At 34.0% G+C, this 24,033-nt stretch overlaps 1 protein-coding gene across 1 annotated transcript in view; it reads right to left on the bottom strand.

Annotated features, from left to right (window-relative positions):
• Positions 1-24,033, bottom strand: part of LOC142339683 (uncharacterized) — a 102,875-nt gene that overhangs the window by 57,394 nt on the left and 21,448 nt on the right. Inside the window, exons 5-12 of the mRNA XM_075389903.1 lie at positions 22,969-23,082; positions 22,318-22,476; positions 20,856-20,945; positions 17,251-17,464; positions 8,333-8,496; positions 6,802-6,915; positions 3,906-4,079; positions 3,137-3,203 (exon numbers count right to left, since the gene is read on the bottom strand). Coding sequence (XP_075246018.1) covers positions 3,137-3,203; positions 3,906-4,079; positions 6,802-6,915; positions 8,333-8,496; positions 17,251-17,464; positions 20,856-20,945; positions 22,318-22,476; positions 22,969-23,082 — 1,096 coding nt within the window. The remainder of the gene's footprint in view (positions 1-3,136; positions 3,204-3,905; positions 4,080-6,801; positions 6,916-8,332; positions 8,497-17,250; positions 17,465-20,855; positions 20,946-22,317; positions 22,477-22,968; positions 23,083-24,033) is intronic.

Raw genomic sequence — 24,033 nt, 5'->3', positions numbered from 1 at the left:
CTGTAAATAAAATGTCTACCTGATTATCCATCATTTGTAGTTAAATATGGAAATATTTGAGACGGACCCTTCAGCAGCTGAAGAAGAAATCAGTTGACTCTGCATTGATTCCATTGAACTCTGACTCAACATGCCTGCAAAAATATCTTCATGAAACCAACCTGACATTAATACATGTACACTTGACGACATTCGAGCAATTCTAGTACAAAACAACCGCAATTCTGGCTAGAAATTTTATTAATATAATGATCCAGAGTACTGGACTGAGTAAAATCGGGCTTGAATCGGGCAAATTAGTTTGAAAATAGACTGATCAGTCTAGATTTTGACATAACCATAGAATGCACAAATGTAAAACTGACAATGAGCAACTCTAGAGTGAGCCTGATTCTGTAGTTAAATACTCTCTCTGGTTGGTCTGTCTGTGAGGTAACTTGTAGGTTATTTCACATAAAACTGCAGGTAATGTTAAGTGCTTGAACGTAATATCTAGGTCAGTTGCATTGAAGATCAATTTACTTGCAAAATCTAGGTAAATTTGCCTGCATTTTTTAATATTTACCTGCAATTTATTGATAGGAGTGAATGCGGTTTCGTTCATTTTTTCATTTGGTTGTATGTAAAAAATCACAGCCTTTCTTTGTTCACGAGTTTTAACTGCCCTTGTGAATTACACATTGTTCCACATTTTTGGAGTGGATTGGCAATATGGGCAGGGAGGAAGCCAAAGTGTAATTCACACCAGTAAAATGTGAAATCTGGCAAGACAAATTAGCCAATGCCAATATACCCAATGTAACAAAATACTCAACCTGTATATACGCAAGGTTGAAATTACTAGAAGGATTAGTTAGTATAACAATTAGCTGGTGCATTTGGCCATGCCTCGAGTGCCATGGCTATCTCTTATTGACCCTTGGGATCTCATGTAACATAATCACAACCAAACATGGGATTAAACTATCCGCTTAATTTTGATAAAACATGCTTGTGAAACTGAGTTCTAATTTTTAGTCAGGTCAGATTATTGAAGGAAAAGATGAAAGAGAATAAATAGGTTATTTCGGCACTATTAAGAGGGTATAGTCTCATATTTGGTAATTTAGCAATGGATTTATAAAAATGCAACCAAGTGAAACAAACATTTCAGAGTATAGGAATCCAATATATAAGAATCCCATATAGAAATCCCTAACAGGACTGATTCAGAGAAATTTCAGAGACCAGGTCTTGACAGAGACATGCCAAGACTTGGGCAGAGAAGCCAAGACTTGTTATCTCTCTGGGCAGAGAGAGGCCAAAACTTGGGTTCTTCTGGGCTGAGCAGAATCCAAGTCTTGGGTCTCTCTGACCAGAGTAAAGCTTAACAACATGAAGATAGGATATTTTTCATTTAGTGAGGGCAACTTTTGAACTCGATTACAAGTTTTCTGTCAAAAAATCATTTGCCTCGGCAGTTTTAGAATCAGTCTTAGAATCAGTTTATTCTCTTGATAAATAAAAAAAATCAAGTTCATTGATTATTCATATATCATCGTAAGAACTGAGTGTTTTATTTTTGAATGAGATCAGGTTTTCAGTATTGTGTCCCGGACAGGCATTACCTCCTGAAAACTGAACTTTGGAAAAACAAAAAGTTTGAGGGTCAAATGGGTTGTCTGGCTCTTCACCTTTTAGCGTACCAGTGATTGGGGCTTTTGAGGTGGGTTTCAGTCGGTTGCTTATATTGTGAGACGATCACATTCTGCTTTTACAACTTTTTAAACTGAATCTCTCAGTATTGCTCTCGTTTGCAGTTAATGTCATTAATCAACCAGAAAAACGTTAAATTTAAACTTGCATAGCAAACGTCACATCTGCGCGTTTAAATTCTAAATGAAACCAATTTTTATCTATTATGAATCAAACAGAAATTAGCTGAATATTGAAGTTCGAAGAAACAGAACTTTTGCGGGAAACAGAAAGTTAGTTAAACAATTCAAGTCGAATTTTCCAATTTTCAATAGAATCCTAATCCTTAAATTTTTTCAAGCTATTCAAAGAGTGGTTCATATGAAACGAAACCCTAAGTCAAAATTCTAATATGATTAAAATCCAAATCATAAGAAAATTCGTTCCAGGTTGCCTAGAAGTCAAGCTATGTTTTCGAACGCTTTTTTTCAATAAGAGTTTTTCGAACAAAACTCCAAGTTGTAGTCCTCCTATGTGCATGGAAATTATGTAAAAAACAAATATATTCAGCTAGGAAAAAATTTAGGTTTTCAAACGGTACTTTCGTCATTTTCAAATTTGTCGTCTTAAAATGAATGTTTTTCGAGCTACTCAAGAAGTGTTCTCATTGTGCGTGCTTGAGTGTACTTGTTAGTACTTTTTGTTTGTCTGCTTCTGGATGTTGTTTTATGTGTATTTATAATGTTTAGTATTGCTATGATTTTTTAAGCTATAAATTTTTTTCCACAGTGATTACTGAATTTGTATTTTTAAGGACCTCTTAGGCTTTGAAAATGTGTCCATACCTTACCAGGAGCCAAGAATTTGATAGAATTCGTAATAACAACGGCTGCATTTTGGTGCTTTTTTGATATTAGGGAACTCCAACTTATGTAAAAGTGTCCTTGAACGTAGAAAAATGCACCTTTCTAACCCTCTGTCCAGAAAAAACTTAAGTTTTGGATCCTCTCTGCAAAGCGAAGCTCCAAGTCTTTCGTCTTGGCTGCCAAGAGGTCACCAAGTCTTGGGTCTACTCTTCACAGATTTTCTCTTGGTAGAGAGACCCAAGTTTTGGGATTTCTCTGGACAGAGACCCACCAAGCCTTGACTTTTCTCTGTCAATAGAAACTTCAGAGATCGACTCTGGAGTGTGCTCTTACCAGCCTTGTATTTGACCTGATCTGACTCTCTCATTTTATTTCTGAATCAGGCTTGATCGTTTCTGAAGATATGTTACGGGATAGCTTTGAAAAAAGGAAGGTATTTTAGAATTATTTCGGTAAGCAATACTTTTCTAGTAAACAAGTTTTCATACAATTTTGCATCATTGGCGCGTGGTTGGCTTGTGAATATCCTATCACGCAATGCTCATAATTAATCAATTCAAACATCCCTCGAGGTACATATATAAAAAGTAGCTAACTAGGCTTGAGTGAAGAGAGACTGTTGTTGAGGACTTGGTCGTCTGCACTGAACTCTTGCGCAGAGATCTACAAACAATTATGACTATTATCAATTGTAAGAAAGATAATGGAGATGAATATTAAGTTATTGCATATTGCGAATATAACGCACACTATAATATTAGCAAGAGTTTAATGATGTCGCAAATGAAGAGCTCGATTCCAATTTACATCTCGCAAGCAGAAAATTTAAATTTTGTGTGCCGAATTTGAGGTGAGTCGGATTTAACCGTAGTGTGTTGCAATATATGACGCATATTACAACTGTGTCATCATAAAATCACAACCAGTTTCAATCATAATTCATTTTACTTTGAACATCACCACTAGAAACTACATATTCATCACTGGTTTTTACTTGCGGAAGTTAGTCTTGGAGATATTTACGCACTCAATGCTATTAGCAACTTTAACAGGTGATTTATACGCGTCTGATTTTGTTCTCTCAACGTTTGTCATGCGTAACAAAAATTTGATCAAAGAACTTTGATTTACGATGAAGTTTTAGTCAACGATCATCGATTTCGATTTTCAATTAAGAGGACTTGAACTTGAAGAGGTTGATTTTGAATAGCTCTGAAACGGTGCTCAAACACGCAAAATGCCTCCTAGAATCATTTAGTTACGGCGCTAATTTAATACTAAACTAACATTATTTGTTGTGATTGTAAAGTACTGAAAATCAAAAAATCCGGATTACAACTTTCGGTCAGGCTTAAATCGAATTACTTTATAAAGCGAGCTCCTGTTTTGGAGCATTTGAACAACAGGGGAGATGTTGGCTTTGAAATTAGCTATCTCCTTATCAATGTCACTGTCTGACATCTGAGTAGTGGATTTGTACACTTCTGTCATTTCTTCCTCTGTCTCTTCAAGGTAGATTGCAAAGCTCAACCCTCCCACCTGCAATAATTCTGGGTATAGAAGTCAGGGGAACAAACTGAAAAGATCTGAAATCAGATCAAATTTTGATTAAAAAAATGTCAGACAGATTTTGACTTTTTCCTTGCATTATTCTCAAATAAATTTTGCCGAGATGAAAAAAGCTTCCATTCATAACATTTCACGAGGATTGCGTAAGAGAAGTGGAATAAGTATCAGTCCAATCAGAGCTTCGAACTCATACGTTACCAGGTAATATAGACCCCTGATATGATCTTCTCCATCAATATGACAAAGACATCATATAAGACAAGTTGGAGAATTTAATTCTAATTGTTCCAACACACATTGGTGGGGAGGAACTATTTGCTCAACTGGGCTTCTTTGTTCAATCAATTAAGTTGACTTTCATTTTGTTCAGTCAGAGTGGTATCACTAGAAAGCTCGTCCAGCCTAGAAGGACATAATTAAATGGATTGTTTCGAATATCGGTTTTAATTGAATCTCCCTTCAAATCTTTGTGGTTTAAAGTTTGTGCACATTTGACTGATACCATCTGTTTTTAATCCAGAATTCGTAATTTTTGCTCAAGTTTTCGTAATCTTATTTTTGCTCAAGTTGTCGTATGTATTGATATTACCCGGGCCGAGGAATTCTGTCAAATCTGTGTAAGATCAGCAGTAACAAGCGTTGACAAGTCGGAAAATTCACCGCAGTTTTCTTACAAAATTTGCGTTGAATTTAGCTGGTAGATCTTACAAATTTTGCGTTGAATTTAGCGTAGATACTACATATTGTGTGATGAGTTTAGCGTAGATCATACATATTTTGCGTTGAATTTAGCGTTGATCTTACATAATTTGCGTTGAATTTAGCGTAGATCTTACATATTTTGCGTTGATTTTAGCGTAGATCTTACATATTTTGCGCTGAATTTATCTTAGATCTGACATTATTTGCGTTGAATTGAGCGTAGATATTACATATTTTGCGTTGAATTAAGCTAGATCTTACATATTTTGCGTTGAATTTATCGTAGATCTAACATATTTTGCGTTGAATTTAGCGTTGATTCTACAAAAAAAATCAAAGCCAAAAACTCTGGGTTTGGGACGCGAACCACTGACCTCCTGTCTACCTGTCGCCTCTTCTATCACTGTGCTACAGAACCTTACTTAACTTAGGATCCGCACTCTTTACAAATTGGTTTGTAAAATCACATTTCACATAATTTGGCGTTTCTAAGCGTAGATCTAACAAAATTTTGCGTTGAATTCAGCTTAGATTTTATTCGATTTCTGTTCAATTTTTGGTCTGAATTTCAGTTTTTTCAACTTTTTCCAAATTTTCTTGCACGCAACTGGTTTCTGATTTTTGGAAAAATATCGCAAAAATTGCCCCCCCCGCCCCCCGAACCCCACGTACTCCCCCACACGTACCCCCAACACATACCCCAACCTACCCCCCATATACCCCAACCAACTCGGAATCCCCCCCGCGACCAACCCCCCACACGTGCCCCCAACCCCCTCCCCCCCCCCCCCCTCACGCACCACCCACGTACCCCATCCCCCCTCATCACACGTATCCCCCCACACACACACAACTCCCCCGCCCCACCTCGTACCCCCCAACTGACACCCTTCGTAACCCCTCCCACACGTACTCCCCTAGACTTCCCCCCCATCCAGACATGCCCCCACTTCTCCCCCTCCCCAACGTACGCCACCCAATCCCCAAAACAAATCAAAAAGCAAAATTATGTACTGTCAATTCTAAAATCAACGCAAAATGTGTAAGATCTACGCTAAATTCAACGCAAATATGCAAGATCTACGATAAATTCAACGCCAAATATGTAAATTCTACGCTAAAATCAACGCAAATTATGTAATATCTACGCTAAATTCAATGCAAATTATGTAAGATAGGATTTAAATGCGTTGAAAATATGTGAGATCTACGCTTAGTTCAACGCAAAATATTTAAGATCTACGCTAAAATCAACGCAAAAAATGTAAGATGTACGCTAAATTCAACCCAGAATATGTAAGATTGGCGTTGAATGCGTTGAAATAATTTAGAATCTTCGCTCAAGCGTTGATCTTACATAATTTTGACGCATTCAAAGCTTACCTTACATCATTTTGCGTTTTTTTGCGTGGACACATCGGCCCGGGTAGAAAACTCGTGCAACTTAGAAGATCTATAGATATATATATATATATATATATATATATATATATGTGTGTGTGTTTGTGTGTGTGTGTGTGTGTGTGTGTGCGTGAGTGTGTGTGTGCTTGTGTGTGTGTATGTGTTTATATATGAAAGCACACTACATTTGTTTTTTATAACCAAATCGTATGTAATCAAAGATGTATGCCTTAATTGAAGTAATCAGAAATTACATCAATAAGTACGAATAATAAGTTTTAATTAAATATTTTGATGGATGTGATAAAGTTAGCCATTTGATATTTGTGCGCATGTTAGTTTTAATCTTTACAGCTATGCCTTTTGGTTTTCTTGTTTCCTTCCAAAAATATCAAAAGAGCCTCTTTTTTCTCTTCATTTCAAACCCTTTCAAAATTTGTCTTCAATGAGCAATTTTTTGTTTCATGAGTTTTAATTTTGGGAATCATATTCGATGCTCTAATCATAGTGAGAAAACTGTAACATAGAGTAGCCATGAAATTGATTAACATAAAATTGAGACATATATTATAGATTCGAATGAACTCACTGTTTTCTCGAATTTGTCCAGTTGTTCCTCTGACCTCGGGAATCCTTCTAGAATGATCTTCTCTGATGAGGCATTTTTAATCACTGCTCCCAAAATGGCAGCCAATGCCATGTCCTTAAACACGCTCTGTTCTTCAATCAAAATAAAGACGTAAATTTATTTGGTCTGACAAATTCATTGGCGGCGGGTTGTTTCTTTGCTTTGGATGTATTTACATCTCTTTTATAAGTATACAAGCAACCAAGCAAGAATTTTGGAGAAAGATTGCTTCAGCTCCTTAACCGTGGTTTTTCAAGATAATTTCAATGTACTCAAAGTATTATAAGCAGAATTTAGATTTTAATGGAGACCCTACGCATTTTCGTAAAAACTCTGACGCATTCTTGTTGAATTTCTTGGGTGACAATGGAAACTGAAATGATGAAGACCTTGATAAGCATACCTAATCCTGAACTAGTCCCAAAGTGTGAACAAGAATTGCAAAAAATTATTTGGTGTGCTGGGTTTCGAAAGTAAGAAAGCTTCAGAATGTGTTGTCTGTATCGGATTCATCTGTTTCTACAATTTTGTCTGTATCAATTTCTTCATTTGCAATGAAGGTTTGGCATGTTCAGTTTTAGAATTTAAGAAAGACACCCTATGTTCGATTTGAACACTTTAAGAAAACGTCGGCATGTTTGGATTCAGACGTAAAAATTTTTGTTTTTCTGATTCACAGTTGAAACTGTTTGTTTATAATGTAGTCACAAAAGAAGATAGAAGTTAATGTCCGCTACTTTGATTGTAGATCTTCGAAGAAAATGCTTCATTAGATGCAGAAAAAGTTTACTGAATTTTCTTTCTGAGATTGTTAAGATTGTCGATAAAAGATCATCAAAATTTCGCATTTGTCGACTGGAATTGGTTTCACGTGTAATTTTTACTTGGAAAATTTCGTAATTGAATCCCAAATCTCGCATTTGGAAACTCAACTGACATTAATCTCTGCCAATCCAATAATTTAGTTTAAAATAAGCAAAATTCACAGGATAAATAAGAACACATGTTTTTAGTATCTGAAATAGACTCTATTGAACAAATCCAGCAAAATTGCTCAAAAAGAGACCCACCGATGATGATTTGCTGTTTGAAAACCAAACAAACCGACGATATTGAAGGAAAAATATAAGGCCAGTCGTTGTTTCTGTCTAGCTAAAACCAAAATTACCGTAATTTTCACGTTTAAAATCGAGAGTTTCTGGTGTAGAGGGGGGAGTTTTATTATGAGGCAAGATCAAGATCAAGTAATTTTCATTTTTGTTTTCGGATTGATTTTGTCTCTTCCCCCCCCCCCCCCACACCCCCAGAATAATGGGCATAACTTTTCGCGCCTAGGTGCACGTGCAATTTTTACATTGTAAAGTGCTATATAACAAAATATGAATTGCAATTGGGTGCATAAAAAACAGTGGGGGGGGGGGGGGGGGAGGGACAGAACAGATCTTGTTTTATCTACTTTTCCCAGGAATGTGGTATAGCAAATAACACTTACATGTGGAATGTCTTGTCCTTGTAACATAGTGGTTTTGAGAGCCTGTCCGAGAGTAGTCTGAGAGAGGGCTTCTTGAGATAGAATGTCGCTCACCCTCAGAAGAGAGAACCCGTGAGACTCTTGCAAGTAGGACACCAGTTGTGAAGAATCAGCAGTCGCAGAACCTGATTGGATCAAAAGCAAATCCAATTTCCTTTTTCTGTCTCATATACTTAAAAAGGTTTGCTTGAAGAATTACACAACTAGGATAGGCTCAGTTTAAAACCGAAGAAAAAACTATCGGTAAAAGTCTGTGAAAAAAATTGGGGTGCCAATTTTTTTTACAGACGCCAAATTCGAAGGCAGTTCATAAGAAAATTCAGGATAAGGTTTTGAGGTTTCCCCCTATTTTCTCTTACCATTATACGCCACGCATTCACACCTTGATCATAGTAATGGTACCGGTAGATCGCTAGACTAGGACCTCTGGGACCTATTGATGACCTGTCGAGTAGATTTGTTATTTTGGCACATAATTTATACCATATGTGTTGCAAACAAATGTTCATCCTACTCGAGAACAATTTATTATTATTATTGTTTCAATTTCTGCTTGATGTCAATTCTAAATGTGCGTTGCTTCATGGCCAAAATCGGTTGAAATAAAAGCCTTTTATTCAAAGTGCGCATACTTATTTTTTTAAAATATAAACGTTTGCATGACATTGAGCAACCCTGTGCAGAACCATATAATATTTTTTGTCATATTAAATTTATGATGCAGATTTGCATTCATTCTAAGTGAACCTCACAACCTATCTTATGTAATCTTAATTAACACATGTGAACAACGCTTACCATCAGTGGGACACATGATAACACATAAGCCAGAAAACGAAAGCAGAGTTCGCGACAAAGAAAATTTATATCAGTTAGGGTAAAACGGTTTGCAATGAAACATTCATTACTGTGATTTTCACTTCAATATCTTAATACATTATAAAAGTAGACAATTCTTACTAATAAATAATCCGTCTATTTTTTCTGGCCCACTTTATTTGAAAGTTGTTTTATTTCTGTTCTACTTTTTTCCACCCCGTTTCACTTAATCTGGAGATCTAAAACCAAGGTCATTTTACCCATATTTGTTCATTCCGCAATTTAGCGGTTTGCATATTACAGATGTGTTTTCTGGTAATTAGGCGGATAATTTAATCCCGTGTTCGGTTCGGTTCTGCTGGTTTCATTTCAATGCCCGGATCTGTTCCGTTTGCGCTCCGTACGTTAAGCACCCCCGTTACAGAGAGGGTGTCACAATATAGTAAATCGTTATGTAAAAATTTGGTAGAAGCGTCTGGTACAAACCCAATAAACTGAATGCACAAACGGAAACCACGCTGAGATGTAGCGACAAAACCAACCCAAGAAGCGTCGTTTTTTGTCGGTTTTGTAGATTTTATTAATTGAGAACTGTCGATTATCATCGTTTTTGTCGGTATCGCTGACACTTTAGGTAAGAAGTGTCAATTACTGTCTTTTTTGCAGTTTCGTTGGTCTTATGTATAACCATATTTGGAGTCAAGTTTTGTTTCTAGAGCCGATTTTATTAGAGACTTACTGTTTACAAATTCCTGTTTTAATATACAATAATATGCGAGTTTAAAATGGTGATCAGGCAATTAAAACCATAGATCAATTTTTTCGAGGAAAAAGTTTTGAAATAGAGCAAGGTCTTGAGCTTTCGTGTTCGTCAGTTTGCTTAACAGATAAAAAAGCATTTCTTTTTTTCTTTCCATAGTGTAACCCTTCGTAAACATTTTTGGTGCTCAAGACTATAGACTTCAGGCTGGTTTTTACCTTTAATAGAAGGAATTCTGAAATGTTACACAAACCTATAATCTATATTATTTTGATTACATGATCTCAATTGATGCTCATATACACTATGGTACCAAAAGCCGCGTACACCACAAATTGTGGTCTCTCAGCGTTACTTTTGCTCAAAACTTTTGATTTGCGTTAAAGCGCAAAACGTTTGTGACAACTTGAAGTTTCAAACTAGTTTTTTTTCATTCTCTGCGCTTACACAGAAAAGATATTTAATCTGTTTTGTTGGTTTGTAATTTGCCACGCTGCTGCAATTTGAAAATTCCGATTTTCATGAACAGAAAACAAAAGCAACTGAGAAGATCTAGGAGACAGTTTGTATACAAACGATACAAAAATAACAAGCTCAAGGCGTCTCTCCAGCGAAGGAATTGTTCGGGATCGTGGAAGTAAATTAACAAGATTTTTTGACAATAAAGACAAATTTGGCAACCAATTTGAGTTCGGACAAGCGATTATTTATGTTTTGGGCTAAAATGCAATCAGAGGGGCTGAAAACTGATTGTGAGATGTTCAAAGGAGCTAAAAATTTTAGTTCATCTAAAAGATTTGAAAAGTAGTTTTTTCAAGACATAAGTTTTTTAGCAAGATGATGCTCCTGTGAAAAAAGAAAACAAAAATTGTCAGCAATTTCTTCAACAAAAAAGATGGGGAGGTAGCGGAATGGTCAGCAAATGGTCCCGATATCAATCCAATATAAAATTTACCGGCGATTTCGAAGCAACCATTATAAGAATAGACCGTTCTTTGGGAACATTTGGAAGTGCGGAAAAAATGACTCAGATCTCGTCAGAAACTTGTGCAAAAACGAAAAAATTCTGGTCGATGTTTTCTAAAAAATTGTTTGGAAAATTTTATAAATCTAATTGATTGCTCAACAAAATAATTCTTACAACCCTTTGTCTCATAGCAAACCATTACTGATTAATGACATCCCAAATGTAACTTGTCACATCCTTAGTGATTCATAGTATTCTAAAGGTTTATTGTTCAAAGCCTTCAAACTAGAAACCCAAAAACCAATTTACTTGTAATTTCAGCCTGTACAGAGATTTTTCTTCGTTTTTCAGTTCCTAAGAAGGTCTCAATTTACTTTGAAATTTGAAGTTTTTCATTCATAAACAGATTTAGAAAAAAGTGGGAAACCAGCAAAATCTAGGTATTACTAGGCAAGAACCAGTAATTAACAGTTGATAACTGCAAGAGCATAGAACAGGTCGTTTTCGGGCTGCTTATCTGTTGTTTTTTCCCGTGCAGTGTACCAACAGATTTGAAATTTTCCGTGATCTTAGAAAACAATTGATGTGTGATCTGCTCAAAACTTTTCAGAGATCTAATTTTTTTGCCTCAAAAAACTCTTTTCAAGAATGACCTGATCAGAATCAGTGTTTAGTAAAGAAATTCAATCGAAAGAAATCACAATTTAATGCTGGATGACCATGTCAATATGGTCCGGGCTTTCGGGAATTCTTATCTTTATATATATATATATATATATATATATATATATATACACGCATATAAATATATATATATATATATATATATATATTTATCTAGATATATATAAATATATATATATATATATATATATATATATATATATATATATATACGTTTTTACTATCTATTATCATATCATGCTTTTCACATCAAGATCCGTTAGAATTTTTATCAGTTGTTAGCTGGCGTTGTTTTCTTTTATTTCAGATTGTTCGTAGTTAAAGGCAGAAACTCTGCTCGTGAACAAATCACTCGCAAAAAAATTAGAGAGAGAAAACATTTATTAATTGCAATTGATCACATACACACACATAAATAGTGTAATTGAATTTGTTGAGTGAACAGAGTAACTCAGAGATGCTGTAGAGGAGCCGTAGAATTTCAGGCGAAAACTCAATTAGGCGAAAACATTTTTTGTAGCGGTTAGGCAAAAATTTTGAATTGAAGTTCCGTGGAGCTTAGGAGAATAGCAGTTAAAACGCATTTATAGGCGCTGCTTCAAAATCCACTTGACGATGTAGAGTACTCAAGTGTCCCAAACAAATTTTCTTACTTGAAAACCAGTATATTAAGCACATTTAAATTCCATCATTTTTGCGAATCATTTTAGCCCCTCGGCAACTTTCCGGCTAAAGTATTCAAAAAGAGACGGAAGAAATAGAGAAGAACGTGATAAAAAATTCATTTTTATTGTTAATAGTTGTTAAGCGTTTAGTTTAAAAATTCAAAAAATGGTTCCCTTAATGTTGGAGGGAGATCAAACGAAGTGCTACAAATTCTCAATATGAAAAAATTTGACCTTTTTGTGAGGTATTATCATCTAGACATTTGTTATGGACACTTGAGTTTTGTATAGCGTCAAATGGATTTTGAAGTACCGCTTTTGAGTGTTTTAATGGCTAGTCGCCGAATTTCCAGAAAATTTTAGATTAAGTTTTCGGCTAATCACTAAAAAAATGTGTTCGCCTCATCGATTTTTTTGCCTAATATTCCATCCCTCACTAGAATAGCAACAGCCGTGTGTTAAGAGTGAAGCTCGAAAACTGCTTGCTCAGTTTCGTTATGAAAAATTTGTTATTCTTTAATTTTCAGTCTGGTGAAAACAGTTCGAAGTTTTTATTATCACAGTTTTGCAGAGTCTGAGATAAACTTATCTAGCAACAAATACTAGAACCATTATTCAACAAATACTAGAACCATAGCTATCTCCCCGATGCAGAATTTTCTGAAAAAGAGCAAACATTTGCATAACTAGACGGCGCTGCTTGTTGAAAATGCGTCATTGCGTTTCTGGTCAAGCAAAAAAGGGAGAAACAGGACAAAGAGAAACGGTAATGTGCGTCAACAAAGTTCCAACCCTTGTTATATTATATTTAATAATAAAACGCAAAAGCTGTGATTGAAAAACAATGAACAAAAACCATTCGAGGTGTATGTACTTAGCCAGTTTTTCCCCTTTTTTAAAAAAACATGAAGCAGTTTTGCGCAAAAATAGGGCACTTAAAGAAAAGAACTCGTTTACAAAAAAAGATCTTTTGTTAAAGAGAACATCAACCAAAAAATTGTCATTGCAATAGTTTGTTTTGAAGAATATTGAATATTGAATAATTCATATTGAAAACACGAAACAGTTCATATTACCGTAATTTCTGTTTTCGTCGAACTCAAAACAAATAAATCGATATATTAAAGCTTCAACTGAAAAACATATTTTTATTGAAAAAACAATTCAGCGTAATCAATTTTTGTAAGGTTTAGATATTCTGAGTTTTTAAACAAGTTTTTTCGAGCTTTTTTTGTGCTGCCTAGGGCAATCAATATTGACAAGGAAGTGGCGCGTTTGACGACCACATAAAATAAAAAGATTGAAAAACATTGCGACATTGTTTGTATTCCATTTAACAACCCGAATTGTAAAATTGTAAAGTTGAGACACTGCCAAAAAGGGAAGACACGGGAAAATGCTTAGACACTGCCACGATTGTAATCTTTTTTCAGCCAAATTAATGATTTATTCAGTTGATATTTATCAAAAAGCACCAGGTATTCTTTTAAAGTCTAAATTGAAGTATCGACCAATTTAGAATAGTGCAAAGAAGTTATATTTCGTCTTTTTTTTCTCAATAATTTGCACCACTTTGTGGCAGCAGCTTCCAACTCTTTTTGAATGGATTAGGATCAACCTGAGACCACGTTGCAAAATTATCTCTTGTTATTAACATAAGCAATAATTTTTTCTAAAATGTCTAGTTTTTGTTTTAGGCTGAGAGCTAAAACCTGTGATTTTTAATGTCTGCAAACAATTGTTAAAGTTTTCCATGCATTAATAAAGTTTTAATTTAATTTCAAAACCAGGGCACAAAAGGTTATAAAAATTTCTCTGTTCAGTTTTTTATTGATTTTCTTCAGATCTATTATAATATCCAAACGCACTTAACTAAAAAGTACAAAAAGATCTGATGGCCAAATCATTCAGAATATCAACATTTTTAAAGGTAACCTGAAGTTCGTAAACTCCAAATAAAGTTGAGGGCTAGAACAACCATTGTTTTAAATAGTTTGTGTTATATTGAAATTGTTATGATAAACAATGAAAAGGGCTGTTACATCTGACCACATAAGACTGTTACATCTGATATTTTGCAACGTGTGTCTTTAATGGCAAACCCTAAACAAAACATCTTCAATTTTAAAATAAATTTATTTGAAGCTCTTTCATAAGAGTCTTTGGACTCGTATGGTGTCCAAGATAGTATTGCTTAAATTCATTTGTTCCCTTAATTAATCTTAATTGGAGTAAATTCCCTCTCAAAATAGGTGAAAGAAAATTTAAGTGAAAACGAGGAAGTTCATATAATGTGCGTTCGCACATGATGTTCCGACCCGCGCTCATCTACATTTTCACTTAAATGTCAACCAAATTAAGAGAAAATCAAAAATAGATCTTTGAATTAAAAAAAATCATTACACAAACTACTAAATGAATTAAATAATGCCATGCCTCATTATAGAGCTCACGAGATCAGCCATTAATAAGACTACGGGAGACAAAAAAAACAACAAAATGATCAAAAACAAAATCATTTTCTAGGGCAAAAACTCAACATCTGAACTTAAAAGCACCTAGTAACAACGTCGAATTATAATCAGATGAAACCTTAACTAAATAAATTACTTTTTTTGTTTCTACAAGCCGATGGGACTTTACATTAATGAAACTAGGCAAAAATTCGACAAAAAGAACAAATAATGAGGCGAATTCAAAAATTAACCAAAATTATTTAAACCAAATAATTTCAATTGTCTTGAAAGCCATCAACTTTTAAAGAAAAAATTCTCTAAAGCACAAATTATAGAAGCCATTAAAATCTTTCGATGTTATTTGAGTGTAATGTTTTTATATCAAATGCTATTTAAACTATCTTAAGTAAAACTATACTGAAAGTTAAAAAAATTTCATTTGGGCTCCATTCGAAAATCATTGGGATCTGGTATTACGCGAATGTGCTAAAAGAAGAGAAAAGGAACACACTTATTGACCTTTAGCAAAACTCTTATCAAAACGCTTATTGTCCAAATAACAATGCATCAGTTACGACGTAAACACGCCAATATTTGAATTGCAAGGAAGTGGATGGGGCCTTTCGATGATGAGAGAAAGATAAGAGTTGACAAATATAACAAAAACTATGATGATGAGAGAAAGATAAAAGTTGAAGAAAAAACAAAAACCAAAAAAATTAAAAAGTTTTGAAAAGAAATAATATCATAAATTTCAAGGCTATTTGCTGTAAACTTACTGCATTGATTAGCTTCGTTCTTTCAACCCTTATACTGAAAGTTATGAGACCTCTCGGAATTCTACAATTACATAAGGAACAAAGAAACAGACAAAAAATTAAATTGGAAAAAATGAGAGAAATGTGTCGAAGCGGCTAAAAATGAAATATTCGGTAAAAAATTTTTTCATTTTCAAACATTTTTCAACGAAAACGGAATTGTTTCTTTGTAACACTATGAATTCAAAACAACCAACAAATTTGGACAAATAATTTAAAACCTTGAAATTTTTGAAAAAACCGTAATGTCAAAGCCATAAAGAAAATTTAATAGCTTTCAAAGGAAGTCGATAAACATTAAGTTATAATAAATAATGCCTCGATGGGAAAACAATAAGTTGTGTGTTTCTTAATTCTTCAAGAAGTCATCACAATAAGTCGTATGACTATGAGAACCACAACAAATACAGGCAAAAACATATGATCAACTGAACGTCTTCTCTAAGCCAATGGGAACAGTCAATTATAGAATAATGTGATAAGATTTCAATGTGAACCAAACTTATGAAAAAAAATTGAAAACTCGTAACATCGAAGTCAAAAAGACAATAGTTAGAAGATAAAACCCCGAAACTGGTTACCTTTGGTTTAATTTTGGGCTATAGTAAAAAAGAAGTGGGCCCTGTCAATAGTGAGAATGACTTACAGTTCAAAGAAACAAGTTTAACATCTATTAAAGTTCAAAAAATTTTTTTCTTCGAAAAATTATTTTGAATGTCTTAACAGCCATTAGCTGTCCAGTCCAAGTTCTATATAGGTTCACCTGCTGCTCCTTAGAAAGCATATTGCACTCGTAGTTGACGAGTCTATTTCATAAGAATACATAATTTTACTAAAATCTCAAAAAGAAAATCCAAATTTAAATAAAAATAACGAAAACTCATAGCCGGAGCCATAAAAAACATGAGCCATTCTTTTAAAACAAACTTTTTGTTCATTGGGCATCATTTGTTTGTAAATGAGGTTTGTCATCACCAAAATCTTGATTTGAAAAGTGACCAGTCTCTAACTGACTTGAAAAAAAATTTGAAATGGTTTTTAAAATAACAGCTCTCAAATAGAAATCGAATTTTTTTTTATTGTAAACTTCCCTATGAGACGAAAACTAGCATTTTTATGGCCTTTAATCTGTTAGAAACACAAAATGGTTTGATTTGTGTCATAAAGTGTAATTTTGACTTTATTTTTTAATAGAAAATATCTTAAATTGATCAAAAATTATGCTAAAAGTGAACAAAATATGCCAAAAATCACGTGTTCACACAAAACTTCAAGCCTCGATAACTCCTCAAAAAAAGAACTACGAATTTCAAAAAATCTTTTTAATACCGAATTCTACGCTGGACGAGTTTTTTAGTGATACCGCTCACATTTCTCTTCGACGAATATATCGATCGGCCAAAAATGTCTGAGCAAAAATAAGCATTTGAGTATATAGTTCCTCCCCCCGCAAGTGGGGTCGGAACAATTATGACAGCATCTGCTTCAGCAATTTAAACGTGTACTATTCGACAGAAACATCAGCAACTTAAGAACTTACTTTATATTCAGTAGAAAACGGAGCCTCTAGTCTTATAATAAAAAAATTTAAAGAGTATTAGAATGTAAGATATAATTTATGACTTGTAATCTTTAACCAGCTGGTTATAAATGCTTTTTATAATACCGTATAAGACCATTTGAATCGAAATTCTAATGAATTGCTTTTACCGAGAAGGGAGACGAATGAAGTGCCGACAAGTGCCGATTGGGGAATGGAGTTGTCAGACGCTGGTATGAATCCTATGTCATGTTCAGGTATAACTTCATCTTCCTCCACTTCTTGTGAGTCACCCCCACCTGCACCAGCTGACCACACTCCAATTTCAGCCATAGCTGATTTGATCATCTCCATCTGTTCTGTTCCACTACTCACCGAGGAGATCTGAAATGTCAACAAGGAGGCTCGGCAATGTGCGTTCGCACATAAATTTCCGACCCCGCTCATCCACATTTTTCGCCTAATTGTCTACCAAATGAGGAAGAGATAGAAACCCCCCAAAGCAAATACAAGTATTTTTCAAAAAATTGGTGTATGAACAAAAATATCGCCTCCAACGCAAATAAGTCTATGGAGTAGAAAAATGCCGCATTAGATTGATGAGATCAGACATTATTAAGAAAGCAAGTCAAGACGAACAAAAAAATCAGAAAACAATAAAAAAACATTAATGACAACCAAAATCTTACGGCCATTTAAAAAAAACTTATTAACAAGGTCAAAATAGCGTCAGATAAAACTGAAACTAAACAAAAAAACTTGTACTTCACCAGAAAAGATATGGGACAACTCCACAAAAAGGCGCGGTAACAATTAGACAGCAACTGAAAACATGCAATATATTTGTACTCACATAAGCCTTCATAGAGGGGCATTAAGACTTGTCATTTTTCATTGTTTGTGCCGTTAAAAAAACAACAAATAGAGACAATAAATAAAAATTCAATTAGAACTGGCGAGAAAACGCTGTCGAAGCCGTAAAGCCATATTTTACCCCACAAAAAACGTCCAATTGAGTTTTCCTCGAACGCTGCCAATAAACCGTTATGCGACCGCTCATCAATGAGAATAGGTAACAGATAGACAAAAAAGATGAAAAGGTCAAAAATTAAGTAAAACTTTTGTATTTTTTTCGAAAACAAGTACTTTCAAAGTCATGGAAGCCATTAGCTACAAAATGGATTAATTAAATACCTTTGTTTATTCGTCCAAAAGAAGCTGTTGAGACCTGTAAATGTTCAGAATATGTCGGACGTCTACAAAGAGCGTCAAATATAAATAAAAATCAAAACCTAGGTCACTTTTTTGCGAAAAACCCGTGTCAAAGCCAGTAACGTCATAATGACTTCTTTAAAAACCTTAGGTTTTGTCCATTTGCAACTTTTCTTGACAAAAACAATGTTAGATAATGACCTGTAAATAACAAGAATAGGTAACAAATAGACAGAAAGAACAAAAAAGCGAAGGTAAGGGTGTTTTTTTATTGAAAACAATTGATTTCAAAGTCATGAAAGCCACCAGCAATCTAGTCAAATCAGAATTTAGGCTCAACTATTCCTCCAGAAAATGCAAATGAGACTTGTCAATATCCAGGAAGTTGAAACTTCATAAGACTTAAAAGGCAAAGTAAAAACGACAGTTCAAGACAAATGTTAAAAAATGCAAATCAATTCTTCGAGAAAGGGGTGTCAAAGCCGTTAAAAGCTATAATCTATGACTTTAAAGACTTCTATTTGTTCAATTGTGTTTTATTGGGAACCCCAATAACTTAATATGTGAAAGATCAATAATGTGATAATGTGACAAAACGAGAAAACGTGAAAAATGGGCCAATGCCTAAAAATAAAAAGACTGAAAAATCTAGTGGTATCAGAGACAGAAAATCATATTTTAATGCTTGAAACTGCAAAAAATGTTAAATTCAGATTTCTTAGACAGAAAAAGAAGAAGAACCATTCTTTCTTTGCTGACACTATGCTACAAGTTAACCAATCTAAGAGAAAAAACATTTCTAAGAGTTTAGGCTTATTGTTAATGTACCAGAGAGAACCAAACGAGATATTTCAAGTTTTGGTTAATTGGGGATTTATAACTAAGGCTTCTTTACAAATTAGTAGCTATCTGAGCTATCTTGGTAGTAAAGTTTTGCAATCAAGAAAAACAATGTTCTTATCATTAACTGAACTTGTTTGAGATTGTTTCGATTATTTGCGTATTTTCAAAAAGATCTTGCAAGATAATGAAAGGTTTCCAAATTGACCTGGGTCGTCACAAAGTCTGGCGTGTTGAAAACCCAAAAAATCAAGATCTTGCCTTCACTACTTTTCCGAGTTGTTCAAATTGGGCAACGATGGGACCCGAGATCTCGAGGAAGTTGTTAGCGTCTTGTGCGTCATGAGTGGTCTGTTTTCGTAGAAAACCTTTGATAAAACACAAATCTATTAGCACTAAAATTAGATTCAGTACAATTCTCTTTCGTAGAGAAAAAACTTAGTATAAAGCTAACTCACCAAACTTTTTCAATTTGGTTATTTGACATTTAAGTTGCCATTTTTTTCCAAAAAAATAAAATGGCATATCCTTAAAACAATAAAATAATTTTACCCGACTAGCACTGATTTTAATCTCTGTTTCACAAAGTGAACACTGATTTAGAATTAAGGTAAAAAAATATTTGCTTTGTTTAGTATCTGAATCAATAGAGGAAAGGGGTGTCGAAGCCGTTAAAAGCTATAATCTATGACTTTAAAGACTTCTATTTGTTCAATTGTGTTTTATTGGGAACCCCAATAACTTAATATGTGAAAGGTCAATAATGTGATAATGTGACAAAACGAGAAAACGTGAAAAATGGGCCAATGCCTAAAAATAAAAAGACTGTAAAATCTAGTGGTATCAGAGACAGAAAATCATATTTTCATGCTTAAAACGGCAAAAAATGTTAAATTTAGATTTCTTAGATAGAAAAGGAAGAAGAACCATTCTTTCTTTGCTGACACTATGCTACAAGTTAACCAATTTAAGAGAAAAAACATTTCTAAAAGTCAAAACGACCATAATCTTTCGTGTAAAGAGATAAGATACAATAATTTGGAACTGCTTAGGAAGCCAATTGGACCTGTTAACAGTGAGTTTTGATTCGAATTGTTCTTCTGTTCTTTAATTAACATAAAAAATTGATATTTTTTCTATCCCCCTCAAGAAGCGTGGGAACACTCTTCCTTTGGAAGAATGCTAAAGAATCGAGATACACACCAAAGAAAGAGTTTTTGATTACATGAACGAGCTTCCTAGTCAAAGTCTGCCTAAAATCTGATCAATAACGAGATAAATAGATCATTACCTGAAATTGAGCTAAAATAATAAAAGTACACTAAAGTGTTTAATGTAAATTTAACTAACTTTTTTCCTACCGATTTCAGTACAAAAATGCAAATATTTTGACCTGCTCAATTGCTCACTTAAATGTTCCTGAAACAACGAAGAATCTGATTGTTAATGTACCAGAGAGAACGAAACGAGATATTTCAAGTTTTGGTTAATTGGGGATTTATAACTAAGGCTTCTTTATAAATTAGTAGCTATCTGAGCTATCTTGGTAGTAAAGTTTTGCAATCAAGAAAAACAATGTTCCTATCTTTAACTGAACTTGTTTGAGATTGTTTCGATTATTTGCATATTTTCAAAAAGATCTTGCAAGATAATGAAATGCTTCCAAATTGACTTGGTTTGTCACAAAGTCTGGTATTAAAAACCCAAAAAATCAAGATCTTGCCTTCACTACTTTTCCGAGTTGTTCAAAGTGGGCAACGATGGGACCCGAGATCTCGAGGAAGTTGTTAGCGTCTTGTGCGTCATGAGTGGTCTGTTTTCGTAGAAAACCTTTGATAAAACACAAATCTATTAGCACTAAAATTAGATTCAGTACAATTCTCTTTCGTAGAGAAAAAGCTTAGTATAAAGCTAACTCACCAAACTTTTTCAATTTGGTTATTTGACATTTAAGTTGCCATTTTTTTCCAAAAAAATATAATGGCATATCCTTAAAACAATAAAATAATTTTACCCGACTAGCACTGATTTTAATCTCTGTTTCACAAAGTGAACACTGATTTAGAATTAAGGTAAAAAAATATTTGCTTTGTTTAGTATCTGAATCAATAGAGGAAAGGGGTGTCGAAGCCGTTAAAAGCTATAATCTATGACTTTAAAGACTTCTATTTGTTCAATTGTGTTTTATTGGGAACCCCAATAACTTAATATGTGAAAGGTCAATAATGTGATAATGTGACAAAACGAGAAAACGTGAAAAATGGGCCAATGCCTAAAAATAAAAAGACTGTAAAATCTAGTGGTATCAGAGACAGAAAATCATATTTTCATGCTTAAAACGGCAAAAAATGTTAAATTTAGATTTCTTAGATAGAAAAGGAAGAAGAACCATTCTTTCTTTGCTGACACTATGCTACAAGTTAACCAATTTAAGAGAAAAAACATTTCTAAAAGTCAAAACGACCATAATCTTTCGTGTAAAGAAATAAGATACAATAATTTGGAACTGCTTAGGAAGCCAATTGGACCTGTTAACAGTGAGTTTTGATTCGAATTGTTCTTCTGTTCTTTAATTAACATAAAAAATTGATATTTTTTCTATCCCCCTCAAGAAGCGTGGGAACACTCTTCCTTTGGAAGAATGCTAAAGAATCGAGATACACACCAAAGAAAGAGTTTTTGATTACATGAACGAGCTTCCTAGTCAAAGTCTGCCTAAAATCTGATCAATAACGAGATAAATAGATCATTACCTGAAATTGAGCTAAAATAATAAAAGTACACTAAAGTGTTTAATGTAAATTTAACTAACTTTTTTCCTACCGATTTCAGTACAAAAATGCAAATATTTTGACCTGCTCAATTGCTCACTTAAATGTTCCTGAAACAACGAAGAATCTGATTGTTAATGTACCAGAGAGAACGAAACGAGATATTTCAAGTTTTGGTTAATTGGGGATTTATAACTAAGGCTTCTTTATAAATTAGTAGCTATCTGAGCTATCTTGGTAGTAAAGTTTTGCAATCAAGAAAAACAATGTTCTTATCTTTAACTGAACTTGTTTGAGATTGTTTCGATTATTTGCATATTTTCAAGAAGATCTTGCAAGATAATGAAATGCTTCCAAATTGACTTGGTTTGTCACAAAGTCTGGTATTAAAAACCCAAAAAATCAAGATCTTGCCTTCACTACTTTTCCGAGTTGTTCAAAGTGGGCAACGATGGGACCCGAGATCTCGAGGAAGTTGTTAGCGTCTTGTGCGTCATGAGTGGTCTGTTCTATGCTGCTGTGCAGTTCATCTTCACTTTGTTCGAAGAAGAACGCCTTCGATATTTCTCCAATCTGAAACAAAGAGTTGCAAAGCTCTTTACATAGTACGTATAGTACTCAGGTGTAAGCCTCCACTAAGCAAAAGATGATGCTGTTTTACCAAGTAACTTTTAATTTTATATGTTTTAAAAATGCTAGACAGTATAGTTAAATTCTATATTGACCCCCTTCTACCCCTGAAACTTGACTTTTAGAGTCTTTTCATAATAACAGGAAAACAATGTAAAGGCATCGCATGACATCATCTATTGTGGATCTTTTCCGTTTGTGCCTCTCAAACCTCTGTGCTCCAACTTGGTGGGTGCATAATATTTTTACCCCCTCCCCCCCCCCCCCCCCCGACGCTTAGTGGGCATATAATTTTTACGCCCCCAGGAACATTATATATTTTTACATGATAATGTGCTCTATAATAATGCATATATTGTAAATAAGGGGCATAAAAACCAAAATGGATCCAATTTTTTAATGGATAGAATAAAAATAATTGGCAACCAGTTGTACCTGTGACTCAAACTCGGCCAATGCTTCCACACTGCGAGGGAATCCATCAAAGACGTAACCACTTCCTGCATCCACACTCGACACCTCCGTCTTGATCAGTTGCAGCGAAATACTCTGCAAAATTGGTACAAACAATATCTCTCATGAATTACAGACTGAATTTAGAACATCAATTGTAACATCTGAAACATTGGTTAAACTATCATTAATTTCAACCAAAAGCTATAATATAAAACATTCGACTACCTAAGATTTTATTTTTCATGTTATCCTTTTTTAAGAAAAGCAAATCATGAAAAGTTTTCGTAGAAAACCTTTGATAAAACACAAATTTATTAGCAAAAAAAATAGAATGAGTACAATTCTGTTTCGTAGAAAAAATATTTAGTATAAAGCTAACTCACCAAACTTTTTCAATTTGATCATTTGACAATTAATTTTCCCAAAATAATTATAATTGCAAATTTTTAAAACAAATAATTTTACCCGACTATAATTGATTAGAATCTCTGTTTCACCAAGTGAACACTGATTTAGAATTAAGCTAAAAAACACTATCTGAATCATTCGCTTTGTTTAGTATCTGAATCAAATTTATAAACTGGCTGTATATGTATACGTCCTATACAATATGCGGAGGTGTTTCATAGTCAGCACAGACTTTAATAGATAAAAATGCAAGAACAATTATTTTTTTTAATAATGAGAAACGTTTTAGACATGGACGCGGTGAATTCAATACAATTTTGTATTAGGGTTTAAGTGCTAGAAAATGTTTTTCTTTGATGAGAGTTTCGATGAACATTTTTGCGGCGACAACTATTGTTCCGATCCACTTTAGCTGGGGGGGGGGGGGGGTATATGCGCAATTGGGTTTTTGTTCAGTCAATTTTGGAGGTCAGGGTACAGGGTACAAAATTCAGGATAAAAATTGATAATACAGGGATGTCAGTAGTATCGTTAGAAAACTTGTCAATTGTAGAATTTCAATTTATAAAGATGTTTTGATTTTCGCTATTTGATCGAGGAGTTCCGGAGGTTTAAAGTTTTGTGAAAGTTAGTCTA

The sequence above is a fragment of the Convolutriloba macropyga genome, chromosome 5 (genome assembly GCF_964194025.1).
Source record: "Convolutriloba macropyga chromosome 5, txConMacr16.3, whole genome shotgun sequence".
Taxonomy (NCBI): domain Eukaryota; kingdom Metazoa; phylum Xenacoelomorpha; order Acoela; family Convolutidae; genus Convolutriloba; species Convolutriloba macropyga.
Note: the sequence above shows the minus strand (reverse complement) of the source record. Positions and strands in the feature narration are given on the sequence as shown.